This window comes from Melozone crissalis, unplaced genomic scaffold (assembly GCF_028551555.1).
Source record: "Melozone crissalis strain CALT ecotype California unplaced genomic scaffold, PUWL_Pcris_2 ptg000032l_1, whole genome shotgun sequence".
NCBI lineage: Eukaryota > Metazoa > Chordata > Aves > Passeriformes > Passerellidae > Melozone > Melozone crissalis.
In genome coordinates, this window is record NW_026535810.1 from 1073405 (window position 1) to 1093278 (window position 19874).

The following is a 19874-nucleotide window of genomic DNA, read 5'->3' on the forward strand; positions in this document are numbered from 1 at the left end:
ATCCCATCCCAATCGCACTTTCCCTTCCCGCTGCCGCCAGACAAAGCCCCCACGTGCCCAAGCTCCTGCGGCATCCCGATGCAAAGGTGACCAGGGCCATTTTATCCCGTTTAATTTATTTTGGCATTGAACTTCCTCGGCAGCAGCTGCCGTGCCAAATGGCCGGGGGGCTGCCCGCTGTAAATCTCTCCGGCGTTCGGCTCTTCCCCGCTTGGATTATTCCCGTGTCTGCTCCATCCCACCCTTCCCGGCTCCATCGGATCGAAATGTGGCATCTGGCACCGCTCTTCTTCCTCCTCATCCTCGCCATGCCCTCACGGCGCTGGGGTTGCGGTGGTGGCACCGTCCGTCGCATTCCGGAGCATCCTTGGAGCCGGGATGGAGATGGAATGTGAGGAGGATGAGGAGGAGGAGGAGGACGGGGCCTCCCCATGGAGCAGATCCCCGCGGGCCACCCGCATCCCACGGGATCCTGTCGGGATTCCCACCTGGAGAAGGCCTCGCACTTCCCGGGCTGGCACACGCGTGTGCCAAGGTGCGCGCACACCTGCGCTGGCACACGCGTGTTCACACGTGTGTCCGGCGTGGGGGGGGTGACTGTCACCAGGTGTCGCTCTCGGCACGGCCACCACCTCCCACCGCGTCCCCGTCCTCCTCCTCCTCCTCCTCTCCGGCTATATTTGTCCTTCCAGCTGCTCCGGCTGTCGGCATTAAAGGTTTTTCATCCAATTTAGACGTTTCCTTCCAAAAACCCGTTCACACCTTTCGCTGGCATTTGGAAAGGGGAGAGAAGAAAAGGACTGAGAAGGATAAAACCACCAAAAAAAAAAAAAAACAAACCAACAAAAAAACCTTCGGAGGTGTTGGAGGCCGCGGGTGGGGGATGCACGAGGTGTTGGGGTTCAGTTTTGGGGGGAAGGATGGGGGGCACCCTCATCCCATGGCATTTCCCATCCCTTGGCATCAAGATGCCACATTTTGAGGGCACGGGTGGATTTTGGGTGGCAGCACGGGCATGGATGGGGTTTGGTGGGCACAGATGGGGTTTGGTGGGTATGGATTGGATTTGATGGGCATGGATGGTGTTTGGTGGCATGGATGGGGTTTGGTGGCATGGATGGGGTTTGGTGGGCATGGATGGGGTTTGGTGGGCACAGATGGGGTTTGATGGGCACGGATGGGGTTTGGTGGGTATGGATGGGGTTTGGTGGGTGTGGATGGGATCTGGTGGGCACGGATTGGATTTGATGGGCATGGATGGGGTTTGGTGGGCACGGAATGGGGTTTGATGGGCACGGATGGGGTTTGGTGGGTATGGATGGGGTTTGGCGGGCACGGATGGGGTTTGGTGGCATGGATGGGGTTTGGTGGGTATGGATGGGGTTTGGCGGGCACGGATGGGGTTTGGTGGCATGGATGGGGTTTGGTGAGAGCGGATGGGGTTTGATGGGTATGGATGGGGTTTGGTGGGTATGGATGGGGTTTGGCGGGCACGGATGGGGTTTGGTGGCATGGATGGGGTTTGGTGGGTATGGATGGGGTTTGGCAGGCACGGATGGGGTTTGATGGGCACGGATGGGGTGCGGATTCCTTGGGCACGGGGGGGAGGTGACACAATCCCCGTGCCACGGGGCCACCTGGCCCTGTCCCCTCGCACCGGCAGCTTGATTAAAGCGGTGGCGCGGGCGGTGGCACAGCTGGTGCCTCCTGCCAGCAGCACCCGGAGTGGGAAGCGCCCGCCATTAGCGGCTCCAATTAGTGACAACGCGGAGCCACCGCGGCCCGGGGAGGTCCCCAGCCCCGGGTGCCCCCCGGTGCCACCTCCGAGGCCATCACCCACCCCGTGTCCCTGTCCCCGCAGTGCCAACGCTCCTGTGCCACTGAGCGCGCCTCGATGTTGGGGACATTCCTGCCACCAGATGCCACCTGCCACGCCCGGCCTGTGGGAGAGGGGACAGGCGGGGTGACAGCGGGCACCGGGATGGGGCCAGGGCCCTGGCAGGAGCTGGCACCGCGCTCCGGGTGGGCACATCGCCCTCCCCGCTGCCACGGGCGCAGCTGAGCCGAGGCGCGGGGGGGCCGCGGCTGCACGCTTTCACCTGCCATTTAATTGGATGTATTTTTAATTAATGGCGCCTCTGGGACCAACATGAGACAACATGATCTCTGAATAGGGGCAGGGGAGGAATTGGGGCCGCGGGAGGATTGGGCCGCCGGGTGCCCTTACGAGCCAAACGCTGCCATCAATCACCCCCTACTTTCGGCTCTGGACTTTTGGCTGGGGCTCAAGGCGGGCGCCGGGGCCACCCCCGCTGCCGCCTGGCACTCGTGTGACGAGCGGCACGTCCTCAGCCGAGGATGTTTTTCCTTTTTGCCAGCAAATCCTGCCCCAAATCTGCTCTTGGGACCATCCCTGAGGGGTCACGGGGGGCTCACAACCCTTCTCTGCCCTCCCCGCCGCGAGTGCCACCATGGTTGTTTTGTCCCTCCTGGCTCTGGGGAGGGGACACAGCTGGGTCTGGCGTGTCCCCCGCACCCTGTGGCACAGCTCGGGGGGGCCCGACCGGGCGGTGGTGCCGGGGCAGCTGCCCAGCCCCGCAGGGCCGGCGGGGCTCGCCCGTGGCAGGTGCCGAGGCACAATGTAGGGCAGCATTAATATTTAGCGACACTGGGGGGTGGCACAGCTGCCTCCTGCGCTGGAATGCAGACGGCAGCCAGCGAGGACGGCGGCCACCACTGCCACCACACCCCCTCTGCCACCACACCCCTGAGCCACCACTGCCACCACACTCCCTCAGCCACCAGGGCCACCAAACCCCCCCCCCAGCCACCACTGCCACCACACCTCCTTGGCCACTGCTGCCACCACACTCCTCGGACACTGCTGCTGCCGCCATGGTCCCCACAGCCCCATGCACCCCCAGCCTGCCCAGAGAAAAGGGGGGCACATCACAGGGGGGCACAACCCCCACAGATCCCAGCTCTTGGCACAAGGGAGGTGGAAAGGTGGTGGCCAAACTCCAGGCCCTTGGAGCCACCAGAGACATCAGGGGGAGAGGAAGATGCTGGGGAGAGGAAGGTGCTGGGGGTCCTGGGCTGGCTCCCCAGTGCTGGCACAACCAGCCACAGTGCCACCGTGGTGATGGTGGCACATGGTCAGGTGTCACCAGAGCCTGGCCCTGTGCCCTGTGACACCGGTGACAGCAGACATGGCTGGAGGGGTCAGACCCATTTTGTCTGGATGATTTGCCAGGAGCAGGAGGGGTCTGTGCCACCGGCCCTTCTCCCTGGTGACTGATGGTGGTGGCATGTGAGCCCTGGGGTGGCCCTCACCATGGCCAGACCCTCACTGGGGCCTGACCCTGACCATGGCCAGACCCTGACCATGGCCAGAACCTCAGCATGGCCAGACCCTCACTGTGGCCAGATCTTTGCCACACCAGAGCCCTCAGCATGGCTGGACCATCACCACAGCCAGACCCTCACTGTGGCCAGCCCCTCACCCTGCCCAGACCAGACTCTCATCCTACCCAGACCCTCACCCTGCCCAGACCCTCACCCTGCCCAGACCAGACTCTCATCCTACCCAGACCCTCACCATGACCAGACCCTCACCCTGCCCAGACCAGACTCTCATCCTACCCAGACCCTCACCATGACCAGACCCTCACCCTGACCAGACCCTCACCCTGCCCAGACCAGACCCTCATCCTACCCAGACCCTCACCACAGCCCAGACCCTCACCATGACCAGACCCTCACCCTGACCAGACCCTCACCACAGCCAGACCTTCACCCTTGCCAGCCCCTCACCCTGCCCAGCCCCTTGCCATAGCTGGACCCTCACCACGGTCAAACCTTCCCCACTCCCACACCCTCCCCATGGACGGACCCAGACCCTCACCACGGCCATGCCCTGCCCGTGCCCGGCCCCTCCCCGGCCGGAGCCTCTCGGTGGTGCCCGGGCAGTGCCCCGGCGGTGCCCGGGCGGTGCGGGCGCGGTGCGGGCGCGGTGCGGGCTCTTGATTAGCGTGATTCCGGCATTGTGATGCAGAGGCGGTCGGGGCACCAGCTGCTCCTGCCCGGGTGTTTATTGTTACCTAGAGACGCCCCTGGCTCCCGCCCAGCTCCCCCCAGCCCCGCACGATGCAAAATTTATAGCGCGGCGGGTCCCGCGTTAACTCTCTGCCTCCCGGGCGGGGGGAGCCGCGAGAGCCCCCCGGGATGGGCACGGCCGGGGCTGGCACGCCGGGTGATGCCAGGCTGCACCGTGCTATACCACGCCGTATCATGCCGTGCCACCGCGCCGTGCCGTGCCGTGCCAGCGGAGCCCCAGGCCTGCAGCACGGCGTTCCCTGCGGAGTCCGTATCCATGGCACGGCTAATCCTCCGGCCGGGCACGGAGCCAGCCCGTCCGCGGTGCCCGCCGGCTGCCAGCCCGGCTGATGGAGAGGGCATAGCCCCGGCTACCCCCTGTCCCGGCCGTGCCGTGCCAGGCCCGCTCGGAGCGTCACCGGGTGGGCAGAGGTGGCACAGCCGGGGCATTGAGGAGGAGGATGGGGGGCATTGAGGGCATCCGTGCCCTCCTCCTTCCTGCCGCCCTGGCTCCGCGCGGCTCCGTGCCGCACGGAACGGCACAGCACGGAACGGCACAGCACGGAACGGCACAGGAGCTGCCATCTGCCCCCGCGTGTGCCCGGCCAGCCCCGGTGACACCGCTGTCGCCGTCACCTGCCCCCAGCCAAGAACCGCGACACCGGGGGAGCCACCGGGACCCCGCCGCGTCTCCCCGCCGTGTCCCCCCTGCCACAGCGCCCGCTGCCCCCCCCAGCTCCGCTCCCTCCACCTCTCAGCAAGTTTTTTATGTGATTACAGGCACTGCATGGTAATTAGTGCTAAACTCATTTGCACAACTACAGTTAATTGGCTACAACAATTAATTAATGTGTTGGAAATTTGGCACTGGAAAAAAAAAAAAAGAGAGAGAGAGAGATAGAGAGAGAAAAGAAAAAAAAAAAGTTTGTCATCAGAGGGGGGGAGAAGGGGGAGATGGGGAGGATGCACCCACCTGCACCCACCTGCAGCCCTGCTAAGTTTCCCCCAGAGCTGCAGTTCCTGCTTTGTTTCCTGGTTTTTTTCCTTCTTTTCCATTTTTCCCTTTATTTGTTGTTCCTTTTTCATTTCCCCCCCTTTTTTCCTGTTTTCCTGCATTCTTTCACCCCTTTTCCCGTTTTGTTGTTTTGGCTTTTTTTTTTTTTTGCTTTTTTTTTTTTTTTTGTGCAACTTAAGCAAACTCATTTCCCTGATAAAATACAGCATGACTAATGACTGAAGCATGTAAAAATCATTGGGAAAATGTCCTTGGAAGACGAATGCATTTTCAGCAGAATAATTAACTTAATTAACAAATTCACATGCATATTCATCAGGCTATTAATGTCTTCTCAGCTCAGCTTGACGAACATTGCGGTAATAACCATCTCATTTGCATATTGCATTCTACTGCTATCCAAAAAAAAAAAAAAAAAAAAAGAGGGGGGAAAAAAAAATAAATAAAAAAAAAAGAGGAGGATGCACAGGATGCGCTGCGCTCCCGGGGGAGGGAGGGCTGGTGGGTGGGGTGTGTGTCCCGGCGAGGCTCCGGGCCTCGTGTGCCGGGCTCCGCGTGCCGGGGAGCGGCGGGAGGGAGGCGCGAGGCCGCCGTGCCGGTACCCGCCGCTCCCGGCCCCGGCATCTGCGGCAGGCGGCGCGGAGCGGGCGCGGAGGGGGAGAAGGACCCGTAGCAGCTGTCGGCCTAATTCGGCAAACGTGCTGCTCGTGGGCGGCTTAGAAAAACAGATTAGGCGCCTGCGACAGGCTCTGATTCCTGACATACGCTCGGGGTCTGCGTCTTCATCGGTGGAGAGTGGAGGAGGGAGGGGGAGGAGGGTGCTGGGGAGGGTGGGGGTGGTGGGGAGGATGGGGGTGAAGGGGGTGATGGAGGTGAGGAGGAGGATGGGGATGATTGGGGTGGTGGGGATGATGGGGGTGATAACAGTGATGGGGATGATGGGGTGAAGGGGGTGATGGAGGTGAGGAGGAGGATGGGGGTGATGGAGGTGATGGAGATGATGGGTATGATGGGGGTGATGGGGATGATGGGGGTGATGGGAGTGAGGAGGAGGAAGGGGTGATGGGGATGATGGGGATGGTAGGAATGACAGGGATGATGGGGGTGAGGAGGAGGATGGGGGTGATGGAGATGAGGGGAATGGTGGAAGTGAGGGCAGAATGGAGTGAAGGGGATAATGGGAATGGCAGGGATGATTGGGGTGATTGGGATGTCAGGGATGATGAGGATGATGGGAATGACAGGGATGGTTGGGGTGGTGGGAGGGATGGGGTGAAGGGGATGATGGGGATGATAGGGATGATGAGGATGATGGCGGTGAGGAGGAGGATGGGATGATGGGGATGAAGGGGATGGTAGGAATGACAGGGATGATGGGGATGATGGGGATGGTTGGGGTGGAGGTGGTGAGAGGGATGGCTGAGATGTTGGAGTGACAGGGATGATTGGGGTGATGAGGATGATGGGGATGATGGGGATGATGGGGACGATGGAGATGATGGGAGTGATGGGGATGATGGGGGTAATGGGGATGAAGGGAATGGTGGAAGTGAGGGCAGAACGGAGTGAAGGGGATAATGGGAATGACAGGGATGATTGGGGTGATGGGAATGATGGGGATGATTGGGATGATGGGAATAACAGGGATTATGGGGGTGATGAGGATGATGAGGATGATGAGGATGAAGGGAACGGTGGAAGTGAGGGAGGAATTGGGATGAAGGGGATAATTGGAATGTTGGGGGTGATGGGTTGATGGGGATGATGGGGATGATGAGGATGAAGGGACGGTAGGAATGACAGGGATGATGGAGATGATGGGGATGACGGGGATGACAGTGGCGGTTGAGGTGTTGGGGGTGACAGGGATGATTGGGGTGATGAGGATGATAGGGATGAAGGGGATGATGAGGATGATGGGGATGAAGGGGATGATGGGGATGATGGGAGTGATGAGAATGATGGGGGTGAGGAGAAGAATGGATGGGAGGATGATGGGAGTGATGGGGTGAAGGGGATGATGGGGATGACAGAGATGATTGAGGTGTTGGGGTGCCAGGGATGATGGGGATGATGATGGGGGTGGGAGGGATGATTAGGGTGGTGGGGGTGATGAGGATGATGATGGGGTGATGGGGTGAGGGGGATGATTGAGGAGTTGGGGGTCACAGGGATGATTGAGATGACAGGGGTGATGAGGATGACGGGGATGATGGAGTGATGGGGATGAAGGGAATGGCGGAAGTGAGGGGGAATGGGGATGAAGGGGATAATGGGAATGATGGCGGTGATGGGGTGAAGGGGATGAGGAGGAGGATGGGGCTGATGGGAGTGATGGAGTGATGGGGATGAAGGGGATGAGGAGGAGGATTGCAGTGATAGAGCTAAGGGGATGATTGGGATGATGATGAGGGTGGGGATGGAGGGGATGACAGAAGTGAGGGGGTGATGAGGATGAAGGGGATCGTGGAGATGTTGGGGGTTATGGGGAAAATGGGGATGACGGGGGTGAAGGGGATGATGGGGATGAAGGGGATGGTGAGGATGACGGGGGTGATGGGTGTGGTGGAGGCAATGAAGATGAAGATGGGAATGATGGAGATGAAAGTGGTGAGGGTTAAAGGTGAGGATGAAGATGAAGGTGATGGTGGGGTGAAGGCTGTGATGGGGTGATGGGGTTGAAGGTGATGATAAGGGTGATGGGGATGAAGGGGATGATAGGGGTGATGGAGAGGATGGGAGTGAAGAGGGAGGTGGGGAGGAGGAGGATAAAGGGGATGATGAAGCAGATGATGGAGGTCACAGGGATGAAGACAATGAAAGGAATGATGGATGGATGGATGGATGGATGGATGGATGGATGGATGGATGGATGGATGATGGATGGATGGATGGATGGATGGATGGATGGATGGATGGAGGGATGGATGATGGATGGATGGATGGATGGATGGATGGATGGATGGATGGATGATGGATGGAGGGATGGATGATGGATGGATGGATGGATGGATGGATGGATGGATGGATGGAGGGATGGATGATGGATGGATGGATGGATGGATGGATGGATGGATGGATGATGGATGGAGGGATGGATGATGGATGGATGGATGGATGGATGGATGGATGGATGATGGATGGAGGGATGGATGATGGATGGATGGATGGATGGATGGATGGATGGATGGATGGATGATGGATGGATGGAATCCATGGATGGATGGATGGATGGATGGATGGACACATGGGATGGGCAGATGAATGGACAGGTGGCGTACAGGAGGGGGACAGACAGAAAGGCGACGGGGTGGGGAGAGGGTGACTGGACAGACCAGCATACAGGCCTGGACAGACAGACAGACAGACATGATGGCTTTCCTCAACCAGGGGCCATCAGTGAGGGGACCCTGGCCCTGTGTTGCCCCCTGAGAGGGGACAGCCCCTCCTGTGACCCCTTGGTGGCACCCAGGGCCTGGAGGGGGACATGGGGCTGTGACCCGGGGCTCAGCTGTGTCCCTGGCTGGGACAGTGAGGGGGGTCCGTGGGACACCCGTGTGTCCCCTCATCACTGGGGGGCCACCAAGGACCACCCAGACCCCTGGGATGGGCACAGGCCTCAGCCAATCCCCATCCAGGGTTTCTGCTGGCAGCCAATCCCCAGCCAGGGCTGGTGCTGCTGACCAATCACAGCCTTCCCTGGATTTGGTCCCGCCCACCTTGGCCATATACAGACTGCCGTGCCTGGCGGTCCTGAGGGTGTCCTGAGTCCCTTTGGGTCACCCCGGGGTCCTTGTTGTCCTTCCAGGACCTTCCCCATGACAATGTCCACATCCCCCCCCCCACAGCAGTGGATGGATGGGACAGGATCCAACCCCTTTATCCTGGGGGTGGGGGTGCCCCCAACACCCTCAGCTGTGCCTCGGGGTCCCCAAACCCTGGGGGACACAGCCCAGTGCCACCATCCCTGTCCCCCTGGTGTCACCAGGGCTGGTGGGTCACCTGACACTGGGGTGGGGGGGGACATCAGGGATGGGGCCACCACCCCAAGTTTGCTCATGGCTGCGAGGCGCCACCAGCCTGTCCCTGTGACCACGCTGAGGGACACCCCCGTGGAGAAACGGGGAAACTGAGGCACGGGTCACCTGGGGTCGCCACAAGGTGAGGCAACAAAGCCACCCCCCAGGACCCCACAGGCTGGGAAAAAACCCCAAAATGGGGGGGGATCCATGGACAGGGTGGGGGCGTGGAGCCCTCGGGGGGCCAAGGTCGGGTGAAGGGCGGCGGGGAAGGGGCGGGGGAAGCTGCGGGAGCTCCGTGCCAGCTGTATCCGGAGAAAGGCAAATAATTCAGCGGCACCAACCGGAGAGGAAGCAGCCCGCGGAGCCACGTGCCAAAATACCAGCAGTAAAGTAGTTAAATGGATCCAGCGCGGGAGCGAGGAGCTGCGAGAGCGCTTGGGCCCCCATCCAAAGGAGTTAATGTCCCACAGTATGATCGATTAGTTGTCAGACGTGATTTCAAACCAATACAAGATGAATGGCATCATTTTCCTTCCCTGGGCTTCGGCGGAATTAAGAAGCCATTAGCTAACACAAATTTTTGGCAACTTTAATAAAAAAAAAAAAAGAAAAAAAGAAGAAAAAGAATTAAAGCTCTAGGGTAGAGTTTTGTAGCGAGCGTTCCCCAAGGTAACGGGCGGGGTGGGGATGTCACTGCGTGCCACAGCGGTGACCACGGTGGTGGCAGTGCCACCGCAGATGCCAACGGAGGCTTTGCTTCCAACCAGAGCCACGCACGGGGCTCCGGGAGCTGCCGCCGGTGCCACCCCCGTGAGGAACCGGGGGTCGCGGTGGCGGTGACGGTGGCGACAGGGGGCTTTGTGCCGGGGGTGGCAGCGCGGGGGGACTCGTCAAGGACAATCGGAGCACAAGCTGCTGCTGCCCGTGTGCCCGCAGGCGCGGGGCCGCCGTGCCAGCCCAGCCGTGGCCATTACGGCTCCGTGCGCCAGCTGCGATCCCCCCGTCCCCGGGGACGGCGAGGAGGGGTTTGGGCACCGTGCCCACCGCCCGGGCACCGGGGCACCGCCACCGCGGGGTCACGCAGGGTGATGGGCAGCGCCGGTTTGGTGGCCGAGGGCGGGGATGTCCCCTCGGAGCCACCACGGGTCAAAGGATGCCGTGACTCCTCCAGAAATCGCCGTTTTTGTCACCTCTGTGGTGAAAGGACAACCTGGGCCGCAGCCACCCCCTCCCCGGGCCCGGCTTTCGCTGCCGGATCGCCGGATTTTCGGCACGGAATGGGGTTGAATTAGGATTATTATCACAGCTGCTCTAAATGTAATTAGTTTTGCTCAGAAGTTGTTTGCTTTGCCGGGATTACGGCGCAATCCTGCCCGCCCTGGAATTTGGGGAAGGGTTTTAATCGCCCTGATAACGGCGCGCCGCGGTAATGTGATGATTCCAAAGGGGTGCTTTTCGATTCTATTTAACAAAAAAAAAAGGTTCCTAATGGGGGAAAAGTGAATTAGGACAGGGCTCAGCACCGGGGACAGGAACTCGGCTCAGGCCCTGCTGTGCCACCGTGCCCAGGTGTGCCCACCCTGTCCGTGCTGCCAGAGCGCAGGTGGATGGAAGGGGGGTCCAGCGCGATGTGACACCACCCATGTGCTGTCCCCAACCTCCTCCCGTGTCCCCTCCATCCCTGCAGCCCCAGGAACGGCGTTTTGGGGGTGTTGGCGCTGCCATCTGGAGGGCACCGGGCTGTGCTCCAGGCACGATCCAGCAGCACCGGGGAGCGCGGCCGGAGCTCGGGGGCCACGGGAAGGGACCGAGGGCTCCCGGAGCCCGGCACAGACTCTGGTGAGCCCGAGCTGCCAAGAGAAATGGGCAGATTATGGGAGGAACACGGGCCAAGGCAGGGCTGGGATGCAGCCGCCGTAAATCAGCTTTTAAGTAGCAACAAAATGGACATTTCCCATATGAAATGAGGCATCGGCTGCCACCGGGAGCGGGGAGCGGGACCCCGGCCCCGGGGCACCGGGACAGGGCGGGAACCCCTGCCCGGGGGTCCGGAGGGGCTGCGGGGATGGGCTGGAGCCCAAAATAGGGAAGGGAAGGGAAGGGAAGGGAAGGGAAGGGAAGGGAAGGGAAGGGAAGGGAAGGGAAGGGAAGGGAAGGGAAGGGAAGGGAAGGGAAGGGAAGGGAAGGGAAGGGAAGGGAAGGGAAGGGAAGGGAAGGGGGCTGGGCTGCTGGGGGTGCTCAGGTGGGCACCACCTGCTCTCCAGTGCTCCCAGCCAGAGCTGGCCTGGTGTCTGCTGGATCCAACCTCCCGCTCTGCCCCTGCTTGGGGGTTTTGTCCGTTTTCTCCCCTTCGATCCCAGGAAGGGCTGAGGGCAGATTCCCACCTTCCCGCAAACCTCGGCTGCAGACCCCGGGCTGCTCCCACAGCCCCGGCCCCCAGGTGCCCCCAGCTTTGCCCTTCCCTTGGTACCGCCGTTGCTCTGTGCCCTCCCAGCTCTGCCCGTGCCCCATCGGAGGGCAGGGCCCTCTCCCCATCCCCTGGCTGGCCCCCAGCACCCCCGTACCCACTGTGGGGATGGGGACAGGGCTCAGTGGGGCAGGGAGTGAATGGAGAGGGGGGGAAAACGCGATCCCCTCGGGGCTGCGACCGCCACGAAGGGGGCAGACACAGGCGGGGACGCTGCCCAGCCGGGCCAAGGCCCTCCTGGCCCCGCAGCCCCCGGGGCCGGGCCGGGGCTCCGGGCGGAGCTGCCGGCGGTGCCGCATTCCGGAGAAGCCGCCTCCGCCGGCGGCCGGTGCCAGCAGGCGCTGGCAGGTTTGGAGCTTCGCAGCGATTCCAGGCGCAGATGTCCTTGTTTTAACTCCTCTGCGATGGAGCCTGGCAGACCGGGCGGGGGAGGGGGCGGCTCTGCAGCCCCCGGGGCGCCGGGGATCGCTGCCAGCCCGGCCCGCCCCGGCCGCGGCTCCGGGGACCGCCGGGACCTCCCGGTTCCTCCACGGGGAACGGCGTCCTGAGCTCCCCACGGCACAAAAACGGGGACAGCCCCCCCCGGTCTGACCCCCACATCCCTCCGTGTCCCCCACATCCCTCCCGACCCCCGGGCAGCCCCCGGCCCCCGGAGCGGGGCCGCCTCCGCAGCGCGGCGAGCGCCGGGCGCCGGGAGCCTCCGGTTTTTTATGGTATCTGCAATTTTGGCAGAAATCTGTCTTTAATTTAGCTGTCCATATAAAAATCCGCACTGTATAATAATGAACAGATGCCATGAAATTTAAACTGAAGCAATGACTCCTCCTCCCCCCCCCCCCACGGCTGGCACTCGCCGGTGGCAGCGGCGACCCGGAGCTGGCGCTGGCCCCGCGTCCCCGCCGCGCTCCGCAGGGCCCGGGAGGGGCCGGCCCGGGGGCACCGGGGGCACCGCGGGCACCGGGGGCGCTCAGGGGGGCAGACACCGACCCCCAGCTCTGAAACAGCGGGGCTGAGTCCCGGCGAGCCGCCCCGCCGGTCCCCCCGGTGCTGACCGAGCTCCGCTGAGCTCCGGGCGGCCGCGGGGTCCCGGTGGCTCCCCGGACACCCCAAACCCCCCCGGGGTGGGTTTGATGCCACAGTGGCACGAAACACTCGCAGTGCCCGGCGGGGCGGCGGCTCCCGACGTCCCGCTGCCCTCCCCGGGAGCCGCCGGGCACCGGGCCGGGCACCGAGGCTGTGAACCGGGCTGGGCACCGGGCCGGGCACCGAGGCTGTGAACCGGGCTGGGCACCGGGCCGGGCACCGAGGCTGTGAACCGGGCTGGGCACCGGGCCAGGCACCGGGGCTGTGAACCGGGCTGGGCACCGGACCAGGCACCGAGGCTGTGAACGGGGCCGGGCACCAGAGCTTTATACCGCGCCTGTGTTTCAGAGCCTGGCACAAGCACCGGGCACCGGAACCTCGTACCGAGGCCGGGCACCGGAGCATTGCAACGAAACCGTTCGCGGGAACCGTGCACCAAAACCTTCCACCGGAGCTTTGCCCAGGAGCCGTTCTCCGGAGCTTTACACCGGGGCCGTGCAGGGAGCGCGGGGCCGCATTGCGGGGCCGGGCCTTGCCGGTTCCCGCACATTCGGCGGGGCACCGGGGAAACAAAAATCCCGACAATTGAACGGAAAGCGCAGCTCCGCCACCGGGACCGGCACCCCCGGCACAGCCGGTCCCGGAGCAGATGTCGGCGGCTCCCCCGCAGCCCCGCGTCCCCCTCCTCCCCTCCGCGGGGCCATCCCCCCTTCGCCGCCGCCGCTCCGGCCGCGACCCCGGTGCCGCCGGTGGCGGAAGGGCCGCACATGCACGGCCTCGGCCCCGCGGAGCCTCCGCCCGGCCCCTCGGTTGTCCCCGCGTCCTCCTGGGGTTTTCCGCCCGAGAAACGAGTCCCGGGAGGACGGTGGGGCCGGAGCCGTCGGAAGAGGATCCGCGGCTCTGGGGAGAGCGGCGAGCGCCGGGGCCCGACCGGGGGCTCGGGGGCCGCTGCGGATCCGTTCCCCGGCTCGGGCCCGACACCGGCGGCTCCGCCACCGGGCCCAGCACGTCGGGGCCGCGCTGGATCCCGCCCCAGTTTGCAGCGGCGGCCCGACCCTGAACCGGCCCGGTTTACCCCCAGAAGCCGCGGGGCTGCGGGGCGCGGGTACCGGACACGCATAACGGGAGGAAACCGGAGCCTCCGTCCCCGCAGCCCCGCTGCGGCCCCGGCGCTCGGTGATCCCGGGGAGAACCGGTCCCCACGACCGGGAGCGCAGTGCCTGGCGCTGCCCGGTGCCGGCGGCCGTCGGGCGGCGGCGAGCCCCGGTGGTGCTGTCGGTAAGTGAACCGACGGCCGTTAAGAAGCCCGAGCGCCCGTTCAGCACCGCCGCAGCGGACAGCTCCGCTCCGGGCACCGGCCCCGCGCTGCCAGGGCTGCACCGGGCACCGGGCAGCGCTACCGGGTACCGAGAACGGCACCGGACATCGGCGATCCCGGGGCTCCCATGGGCACCGGCTCCTTCAACCGGTGCGGGAGCTTCCGGGACTCCAACGGGCGCCAGCAGCCGGCACAAACATCGGCGCTGGCACCGGCGCTGGCACCGGGCACCGAGCCGAGGCTCCATCGGGAAGCAGCACCGGGAACCGGCACCAGCCCCGGGACCTGACCGGCTTCCCGGGGCCGCCGCCGAGGAACCGGCCTTGGCCGCCGCCGCCGCGCAGCCTTGCCGAGGCCACCGGCACCGCGGCCCTGTGCCAGCCCCGGGCACCGAGCCCCGAGCTCCCGCTCCCAGGGGAGCGCAGCGGTGTCACCGCCGGTGGACCGAGCAGGGCCCGCCGCACCGGATCCCGGTGCCTTTATTGGTGAGGGGGGGACACCGCCTCCCCGGTCCCGGGGGGGACACCCGTGGGGCACGGCCGCGTTATATCGGCGCCGCCGCCCCGCGGGCCGCGCATTCGGGCGGCGGGAGCGGCGCCGGCACCGCCGGGGGCGGGACGGGGGGGGCTCGGCCCGGTGCCCCCCGGTGCCCCCGGGGGCGGAAGGAAAGCGGCGAAGGCGGCGGAGTCAACATTGAATATTTATTAATCGCCGTCGAAGGACGCTCGGTAATTACAGCCTCGCCGCGATCGCACCGGCGGCGGCTCGTCACGGCCGACGAGTCCTGGCGGGGCCGGGACCGGGAGCGGGCGGCGGGATCGTCCGGCGGGGCCGGGGGGGGGCGGCCCCGGCAGGGAGGGGAGGGGGCCGGTGCATGCAGAACGGCCGGGCCCCCGGCCCCGCGCCCCGAGCGCCGCCGCCGCCGAGCGGGCTCCGGGCGGCGGGGACGGGGACCGGGAACCGGGACCGGGGAGCGGGATCGGCGCCCGGCGCGGGGGGGTCTTGCATATCGTTGGCCATAAATATTTATTAATCGAAATGAAACGGAACGGAAACACGAAAGCACTTCTGGTGTCGGGCAGCGGGTCCCCTTTGCTACAACGGTTTGTGGGTTTTTGTTTCTTTTTCCCTTTTTTTTTTTTTTTTCCCCGTTTTAGTTTTTTTTTCATAACTTTTTTCTTTCTTTTTCCCCCCATTTTTTCTTTTTTTTTTTTTCCTTTTTTTTGTGTGGTTTTTTTTTTTTTTCGTTTTCAAAACATTTCTCAGAAATCCTCCTCCTCTCCTCCTCCCTGGTCTCTTAAAAATGCTGGTTTCTCGAAGGTGGTGCGGGCAGGTTCCGACAAAAAAAAAAAAAATCCCAAAAATAACCAAAGAAAACCCAACCAAAAAAAAAAAAAAAAAAAGCATTATCGGCTTCCCGGTGTGTCCCGGCTGAAGGAATGCGGCAAACCGGGCCGGAGACCCCTCGGCCGGGCGCAGCCCCGCCAGCCCCCTCGGAGCCCCGCTTGCATAGCTGCGGGCTCAGCCAGCACGGGAAAACCGGGGCGGCTCCGCTGGGGAGGTGGGGGGGTGTCTTTTTTTTTTTTTTTTTTAATTATTATCATTATTTTTTTCCTTTTTTTTTTCCTTTTTTTTTTCTTTTTTTTTTCCTTTTTTTTTTTTTTTTTTTTGTCTTTTCTTTTCCGTTTCAAGTTTTTTAAAACAGGTAAAAAACGTCCTGACACACGCGCTGCGAGGAGCTCCTCCCGGGGCGGGGAGCGGGGCCGGGGCCCCCCCAAAGCAAAGTGCATCTCGGAGCGTCCGCCGGGCCGGGCCTCTTGCATAGATAGAAATTGGGGTTCGTTCCTCCCTGCGCCTCTTTATTGCTTCGGAAAGTTTCGCTCCGCGCCGAGCGCGGGCTCCTCTCGCTCCCACGGGCCGGGGCAGCGGGTGTCCAATGCCGGGGGGGTCCGGGAGGGGTCGGGATCAGGGCTAGGGAGGGGGAGAAACGGCCCAAAATGGGGGTGGGAGGTGGGGAAAAAAATTTAAAAAAAAAAAATCAATGTATAAAATTGAATTAAAACGAATTAAAAGTGAAACGAAGCGGCTCGACGCAAAGGGTCGTGCTGGGGAGCTGGGAGGGCTTCGGTGGGCTGGATGGGGGGGGGGTCGGCCCGTGTGGGGCGTCTCCCCTTGTAAAATAAATTAATAATAATAATAATAATAATAATAATAATAATAATAATAATAATAATAATAGATGTGATAGTCATTATAATAACAGCAACGATAAGAGCGATGATAATAAAGTAATTCAATAAATTACGTTAAATGGTAAAGAAGTAGCAATAAACAACGAAAATTTAAAAAATAACCAAATCGACCAGAATAAAAAAATTTAAGGGAAAGGGAAAATCCTCCCAAAAAAGCACTTTGTCCCCACGGGGCGCGGGGACCCGCCGCCGGGGCCGGGTCCCCATATTGCACCAAAGCCCACGGCGGAGCCCCGGGGGCCGGTCCGCGGGTGGGGTGGGGGGGTTTGGGGGAGTCTCCCCCCCCTCCCCGCCACCTCGGCGATGGGGAGGGGGTCTCGGGGAGGGGAAGGAGGGGGGGGTCAGTTGTGGAAGAAGGCGTTGAGCTCCTCGTACATGGGGCCCCGCTCGTGCGGGAGGTGCATGTCGTAGGGGAAGATGTTCTCGGAGTGGACCCCCCCGCGCATCCCCGCCGACCCGAAGACCAGGTTGTGAGCGGCGGGGCGGGAGCCGGGCAGCGCCGAGTAGTGCATAGAGTAGTGGTAGCTTTTCTCGTGGTCGGGGGATGAAGAGTCCTGCTTGAGGGAGAAGTTGCCGTTGATGCAGAGCGGGGGGCTGAGCCCCCCGTCGTACTCCGAGCTGTTGTAGTCGGGGGAGGCGTTGCCGTAGAGGCTCTCGTAGGCGGAGGCGCAGTAGCCGTGTGTCCTCAGCCCGTGCGGCCCGGGGCCGGCGGCGGGCGGGCAGGGCGCCGCGGCCAGCCGCGAGCAGGGGTAGGGGTAGGGGTGCACGGCGAAGGAGGCGGCGTTGGGGCCGTGGAAACGACCCCCGTCCTGGCCCTGCTCCGTCAGGAAGTTGCGGGAGTTGAGCTGGAGGCAGCCGGCCACCAGGTTGGTGGTGGGCTGGGACAGCCCCTTGCACAGAGTCTGCACGTAGGAGACCAGGTCGGGCCGCTTGCCCGAGCGCAGGATCTCGGAGAGAGCCCAGATGTAGTTCTTGGCCAAGCGGAGGGTCTCGATTTTGGAGAGTTTTTGCGTTTTGGAGTAGCAGGGCACCACCTTGCGCAGGTTGTCCAGGGCCGCGTTCAGGTCGTGCATCCGGTTCCTCTCGCGGGCGTTCGCCTTCTGCCGCCGCAGCTTGGAGCGCTCCAGCCGCGCCTTCGTCATCTTCCTCTTCTTGGGGCCGCGCTTCTTGGGCCGCTCGCCCTCCGCCTCCTCCAGGCCTTCCTCCTCCTCCTCCTCCTCCTCCTCGTCCCCTCCTAGCTCCCCTTCCTCCTTGCTCTCTCCCAGCGAACCCTCGGGCGGCTCCTCGGGGAGGGCGCAGCCCTTCCCCGCCCGCTCCTCCTTCTCGCTCCGGGCATCCTCCTCGCACTCCTCGGCCCAACCGGGGAATTTCGGGACTTCGGGGACCAGGCTGGGCTCGCTGAAAAGTCGCGTCAACATGGTGGCTGCAGCGGGGGGCAAAGAGCCAGGCGTTACCGGCGGCCCCGCCGCCCGCCGTCCCCTCCCCGCCCCGCTCCCGCCCGCCGGGACCGGCGAAAACGAATTGGGCGCGGGGCCTCCCGCCGCCGCCCCCCGCCCCCGCCGCCCGACCCCGGGGCCACCGGGGCTCTCTCGGGGCGCGGCGATTCCGCCCCGGCCCGACCCCCGCCGGCCCCACCGCCGGGGTCCCCGCGGCCGCCGCCCGCGCCCCCCTCCCGCTGCCCCGGGCACCCCCGCGCCCCCCCCGCTCCCGGCCCGCCCGGTGCCCCCCCCTCGATGCCCCGAGGGCCGGGCCCGGTGTCGCCGGTCCCTCTTTGACGCCTCCAACTTTTCCCCGCCGTGGGCGCGGAGCGGCCCCGGTGGCGGCTCCGCCACCGCCTTCTCGGGGCCGGAGGGGGTCGAGGCGACACCGCCGCCCCCCCCGCATCCCCAGGTACCCCCCGTACCCCCTCCTGCCCTGTCCGCCGCGCCCACCTCCCCCTTCCCGCCCCGGGGCTCCCCGCGGCCGCCGGAGCGCGGCCCGGTAAAATGCGGCGGCAGCAACCGGGGGGCGGCGGGGGCGGCGGGGGCGGCCGGGGCCCCCCCGGGGGTGCGCGGTGGCCGCGGGCGGCGGCGCTGCCGGGGGCGCCCCCGGGGCCGGTGGGCGCGGCGGGGCCGGGGCGGGGGCGCCGCCCGGGGCGAGGGCCGGGGGCGCCGGGGGGCAGCGGGGGGGCGGCTCCGCCGGTTCGGGCCCCCCCGGGGCGGCGGCGAGGCGGCTCCGCGCTGATTTCGTTGATGCCGCTCGGCCGCCGCTGCCCGCTCCGTCCCACCGGGACCGCGGCGCCCCGGGCGCGCCCAGGCTTGGGGAGGGGGGAACGGGGGCGGCGAAACCCCGAGAACCCCCCTTGGGGGAGACTTCGGCGGGGGGAGAAAACCCCATCGGCGGGGCCCGCGGGGAGCGGCAGAACCGAGGGCCGGGGGACAACGAAAGATGGGGGGAAAAAAGGGCGAGACGCGGCGGAGAAACAAAATCAACATGGAAGTTGCCTTTTCTCCATTCAAGTTTCCTCCGCTGCCCTCCCAACCCTCCACTTCTTACATAACTCACCTTCGGGCGGACCGCAGGAATTCTTATTTCATTGTTCCCAGCATCTTCTGGGAGCGGGACGCGGCTCCTTGAGGTGCTCCAGCCTCCTGCAGTCCTCTATCCAAAAGGAGGCGAGAGTGGCATCTCTACCCAGCAAAGGGGGTACCAGCTCTGCTGCCAGTGCCATATGGTTGGCACGTCATGCGCGAGAGCTATCACATGAGAGCTAATGATTGACATGCGCTTGCATTCAGGGAGATTTGTCTCTCTGGGGAAGGAGGACTCGCCATCTGTCACTCTGTACTCTAAAAAAAAAAAAAAAAAAAAAGAAAAAAAAAAAGAAAAAAAAAAAAACCCTCTTCCAAATCTCCAGCTCTGCCTACACGCTGCAAAATGGGACCCGGGCGAGATGCAGGCGATGGCGGGGCCGGGAGGAACAATGGAGCCGGCGGGAAAAGCGGCCATCCCGGCAGGGCTGAGCGTGGCACGGGCACAGGCGGGCGCCGGGGTGAGGGGGGCGATGCCACGGGGACCCTCGCTGCGAGCTGGCATCTGCGGCTCCTGCAAAACGCTGCCGCGGCCGCCCGGGTCCGTCCCCACCCTCAGCCGGCAGCCGAGAGGCGATGGCGAGGGCCTGGCACGGGCTGGGCACGGCGGAGGTGCTGGCAGTGCCCTCTCTGGCCTGCAGGTCTGTCCCCATGGCCACACAGCCACGCCAAGGGCCCTCCAGCCTGTGGCACGGCCCCACACGGGCCTTGGCACCCTCTGGGCACACACACAGCCCTTGCACGCTCGCACACTCACTGATACACCCAGGGCTGAGCCCTCATGGGTGCCAACCCCACTGTGCTGGTGGCCGAGGCCCAGCCGTGCCACGGTGCTGCCAACGAGGCCTTTGTCTGCCTGGCACCTCCTCAGTGCTGTGCCACCCTGCAGCCTCCAGATCTGTCCCCAGCACAGGCGCTGGGCACCCAGAAATCGCTGCTGTCCTTTTGGTGGGCACCAGCAGGGCCACAGAACCGCAGGGTCCCCAAAGCCACCTCCCATCACCCGGTGTCCCCATGCCACGTCCTGGATCTCCTCTGTGCCCACAAACCCG

General features: G+C 63.9%; 3 protein-coding genes across 3 annotated transcripts; 1 reads left to right on the top strand and 2 right to left on the bottom strand.

Annotated features, from left to right (window-relative positions):
- Positions 1 to 1755: 1755 nt before the first annotated feature.
- LOC128940017 (uncharacterized) lies at positions 1756 to 11643 on the bottom strand. The gene is made up of 12 exons (XM_054281341.1): positions 11438 to 11643; positions 10712 to 10982; positions 10177 to 10261; positions 7615 to 7769; positions 6925 to 7432; positions 6599 to 6647; positions 6139 to 6240; positions 5876 to 6074; positions 5647 to 5794; positions 4280 to 4442; positions 2846 to 2925; positions 1756 to 1940 (listed from the first exon to the last, which is right to left on the bottom strand). The coding sequence occupies exons 1-12, from the start codon at positions 11641 to 11643 to the stop codon at positions 1756 to 1758; spliced, it is 2151 nt and encodes a 716-aa protein (XP_054137316.1).
- Positions 11644 to 11707: 64 nt separating this feature from the next.
- LOC128940018 (collagen alpha-1(III) chain-like) lies at positions 11708 to 15022 on the top strand. Its single transcript, XM_054281342.1, has 4 exons — positions 11708 to 11947; positions 12018 to 12312; positions 13031 to 13690; positions 13836 to 15022. Exons 1-4 carry the CDS (start codon positions 11708 to 11710, stop codon positions 15020 to 15022), a joined length of 2382 nt encoding a protein of 793 aa, XP_054137317.1.
- Positions 15023 to 16507: 1485 nt separating this feature from the next.
- NEUROD2 (neuronal differentiation 2) lies at positions 16508 to 19000 on the bottom strand. The gene is made up of 2 exons (XM_054281445.1): positions 18797 to 19000; positions 16508 to 17675 (listed from the first exon to the last, which is right to left on the bottom strand). The coding sequence occupies exon 2, from the start codon at positions 17668 to 17670 to the stop codon at positions 16594 to 16596; it is 1077 nt and encodes a 358-aa protein (XP_054137420.1). The 5' UTR covers positions 17671 to 17675; positions 18797 to 19000; the 3' UTR covers positions 16508 to 16593.
- Between the last annotated feature and the right edge of the window lie 874 nt (positions 19001 to 19874).

What these genes read in the sequence shown, in the direction of transcription:
- LOC128940018 (XM_054281342.1), top strand. Translation starts at nt 11,708, where the DNA reads ATGGGGACAGGGCTCAGTGGGGCAGGGAGTGAATGGAGAGGGGGGGAA. An exon ending in GTGCCAGCAGGCGCTGGCAG is followed by an intron (nt 11,948 to 12,017) that starts GTTTGGAGCTTC and finishes GGAGCCTGGCAG; the next exon opens with ACCGGGCGGGGGAGGGGGCG. An exon ending in GGAGCCTCCGGTTTTTTATG is followed by an intron (nt 12,313 to 13,030) that starts GTATCTGCAATT and finishes CCTGTGTTTCAG; the next exon opens with AGCCTGGCACAAGCACCGGG.
- LOC128940017 (XM_054281341.1), bottom strand. Translation starts at nt 11,643, where the DNA reads ATGGGGCACGGGCAGAGCTGGGAGGGCACAGAGCAACGGCGGTACCAA. An exon ending in GCTCTGGCAGCACGGACAGG is followed by an intron (nt 10,262 to 10,711) that starts GTGGGCACACCT and finishes GGTGGCTCCGAG; the next exon opens with GGGACATCCCCGCCCTCGGC. An exon ending in GGTGCCCCGGTGCCCGGGCG is followed by an intron (nt 7,770 to 10,176) that starts GTGGGCACGGTG and finishes ACCCCATCACAG; the next exon opens with CCTTCACCCCACCATCACCT.
- NEUROD2 (XM_054281445.1), bottom strand. Translation starts at nt 17,670, where the DNA reads ATGTTGACGCGACTTTTCAGCGAGCCCAGCCTGGTCCCCGAAGTCCCG.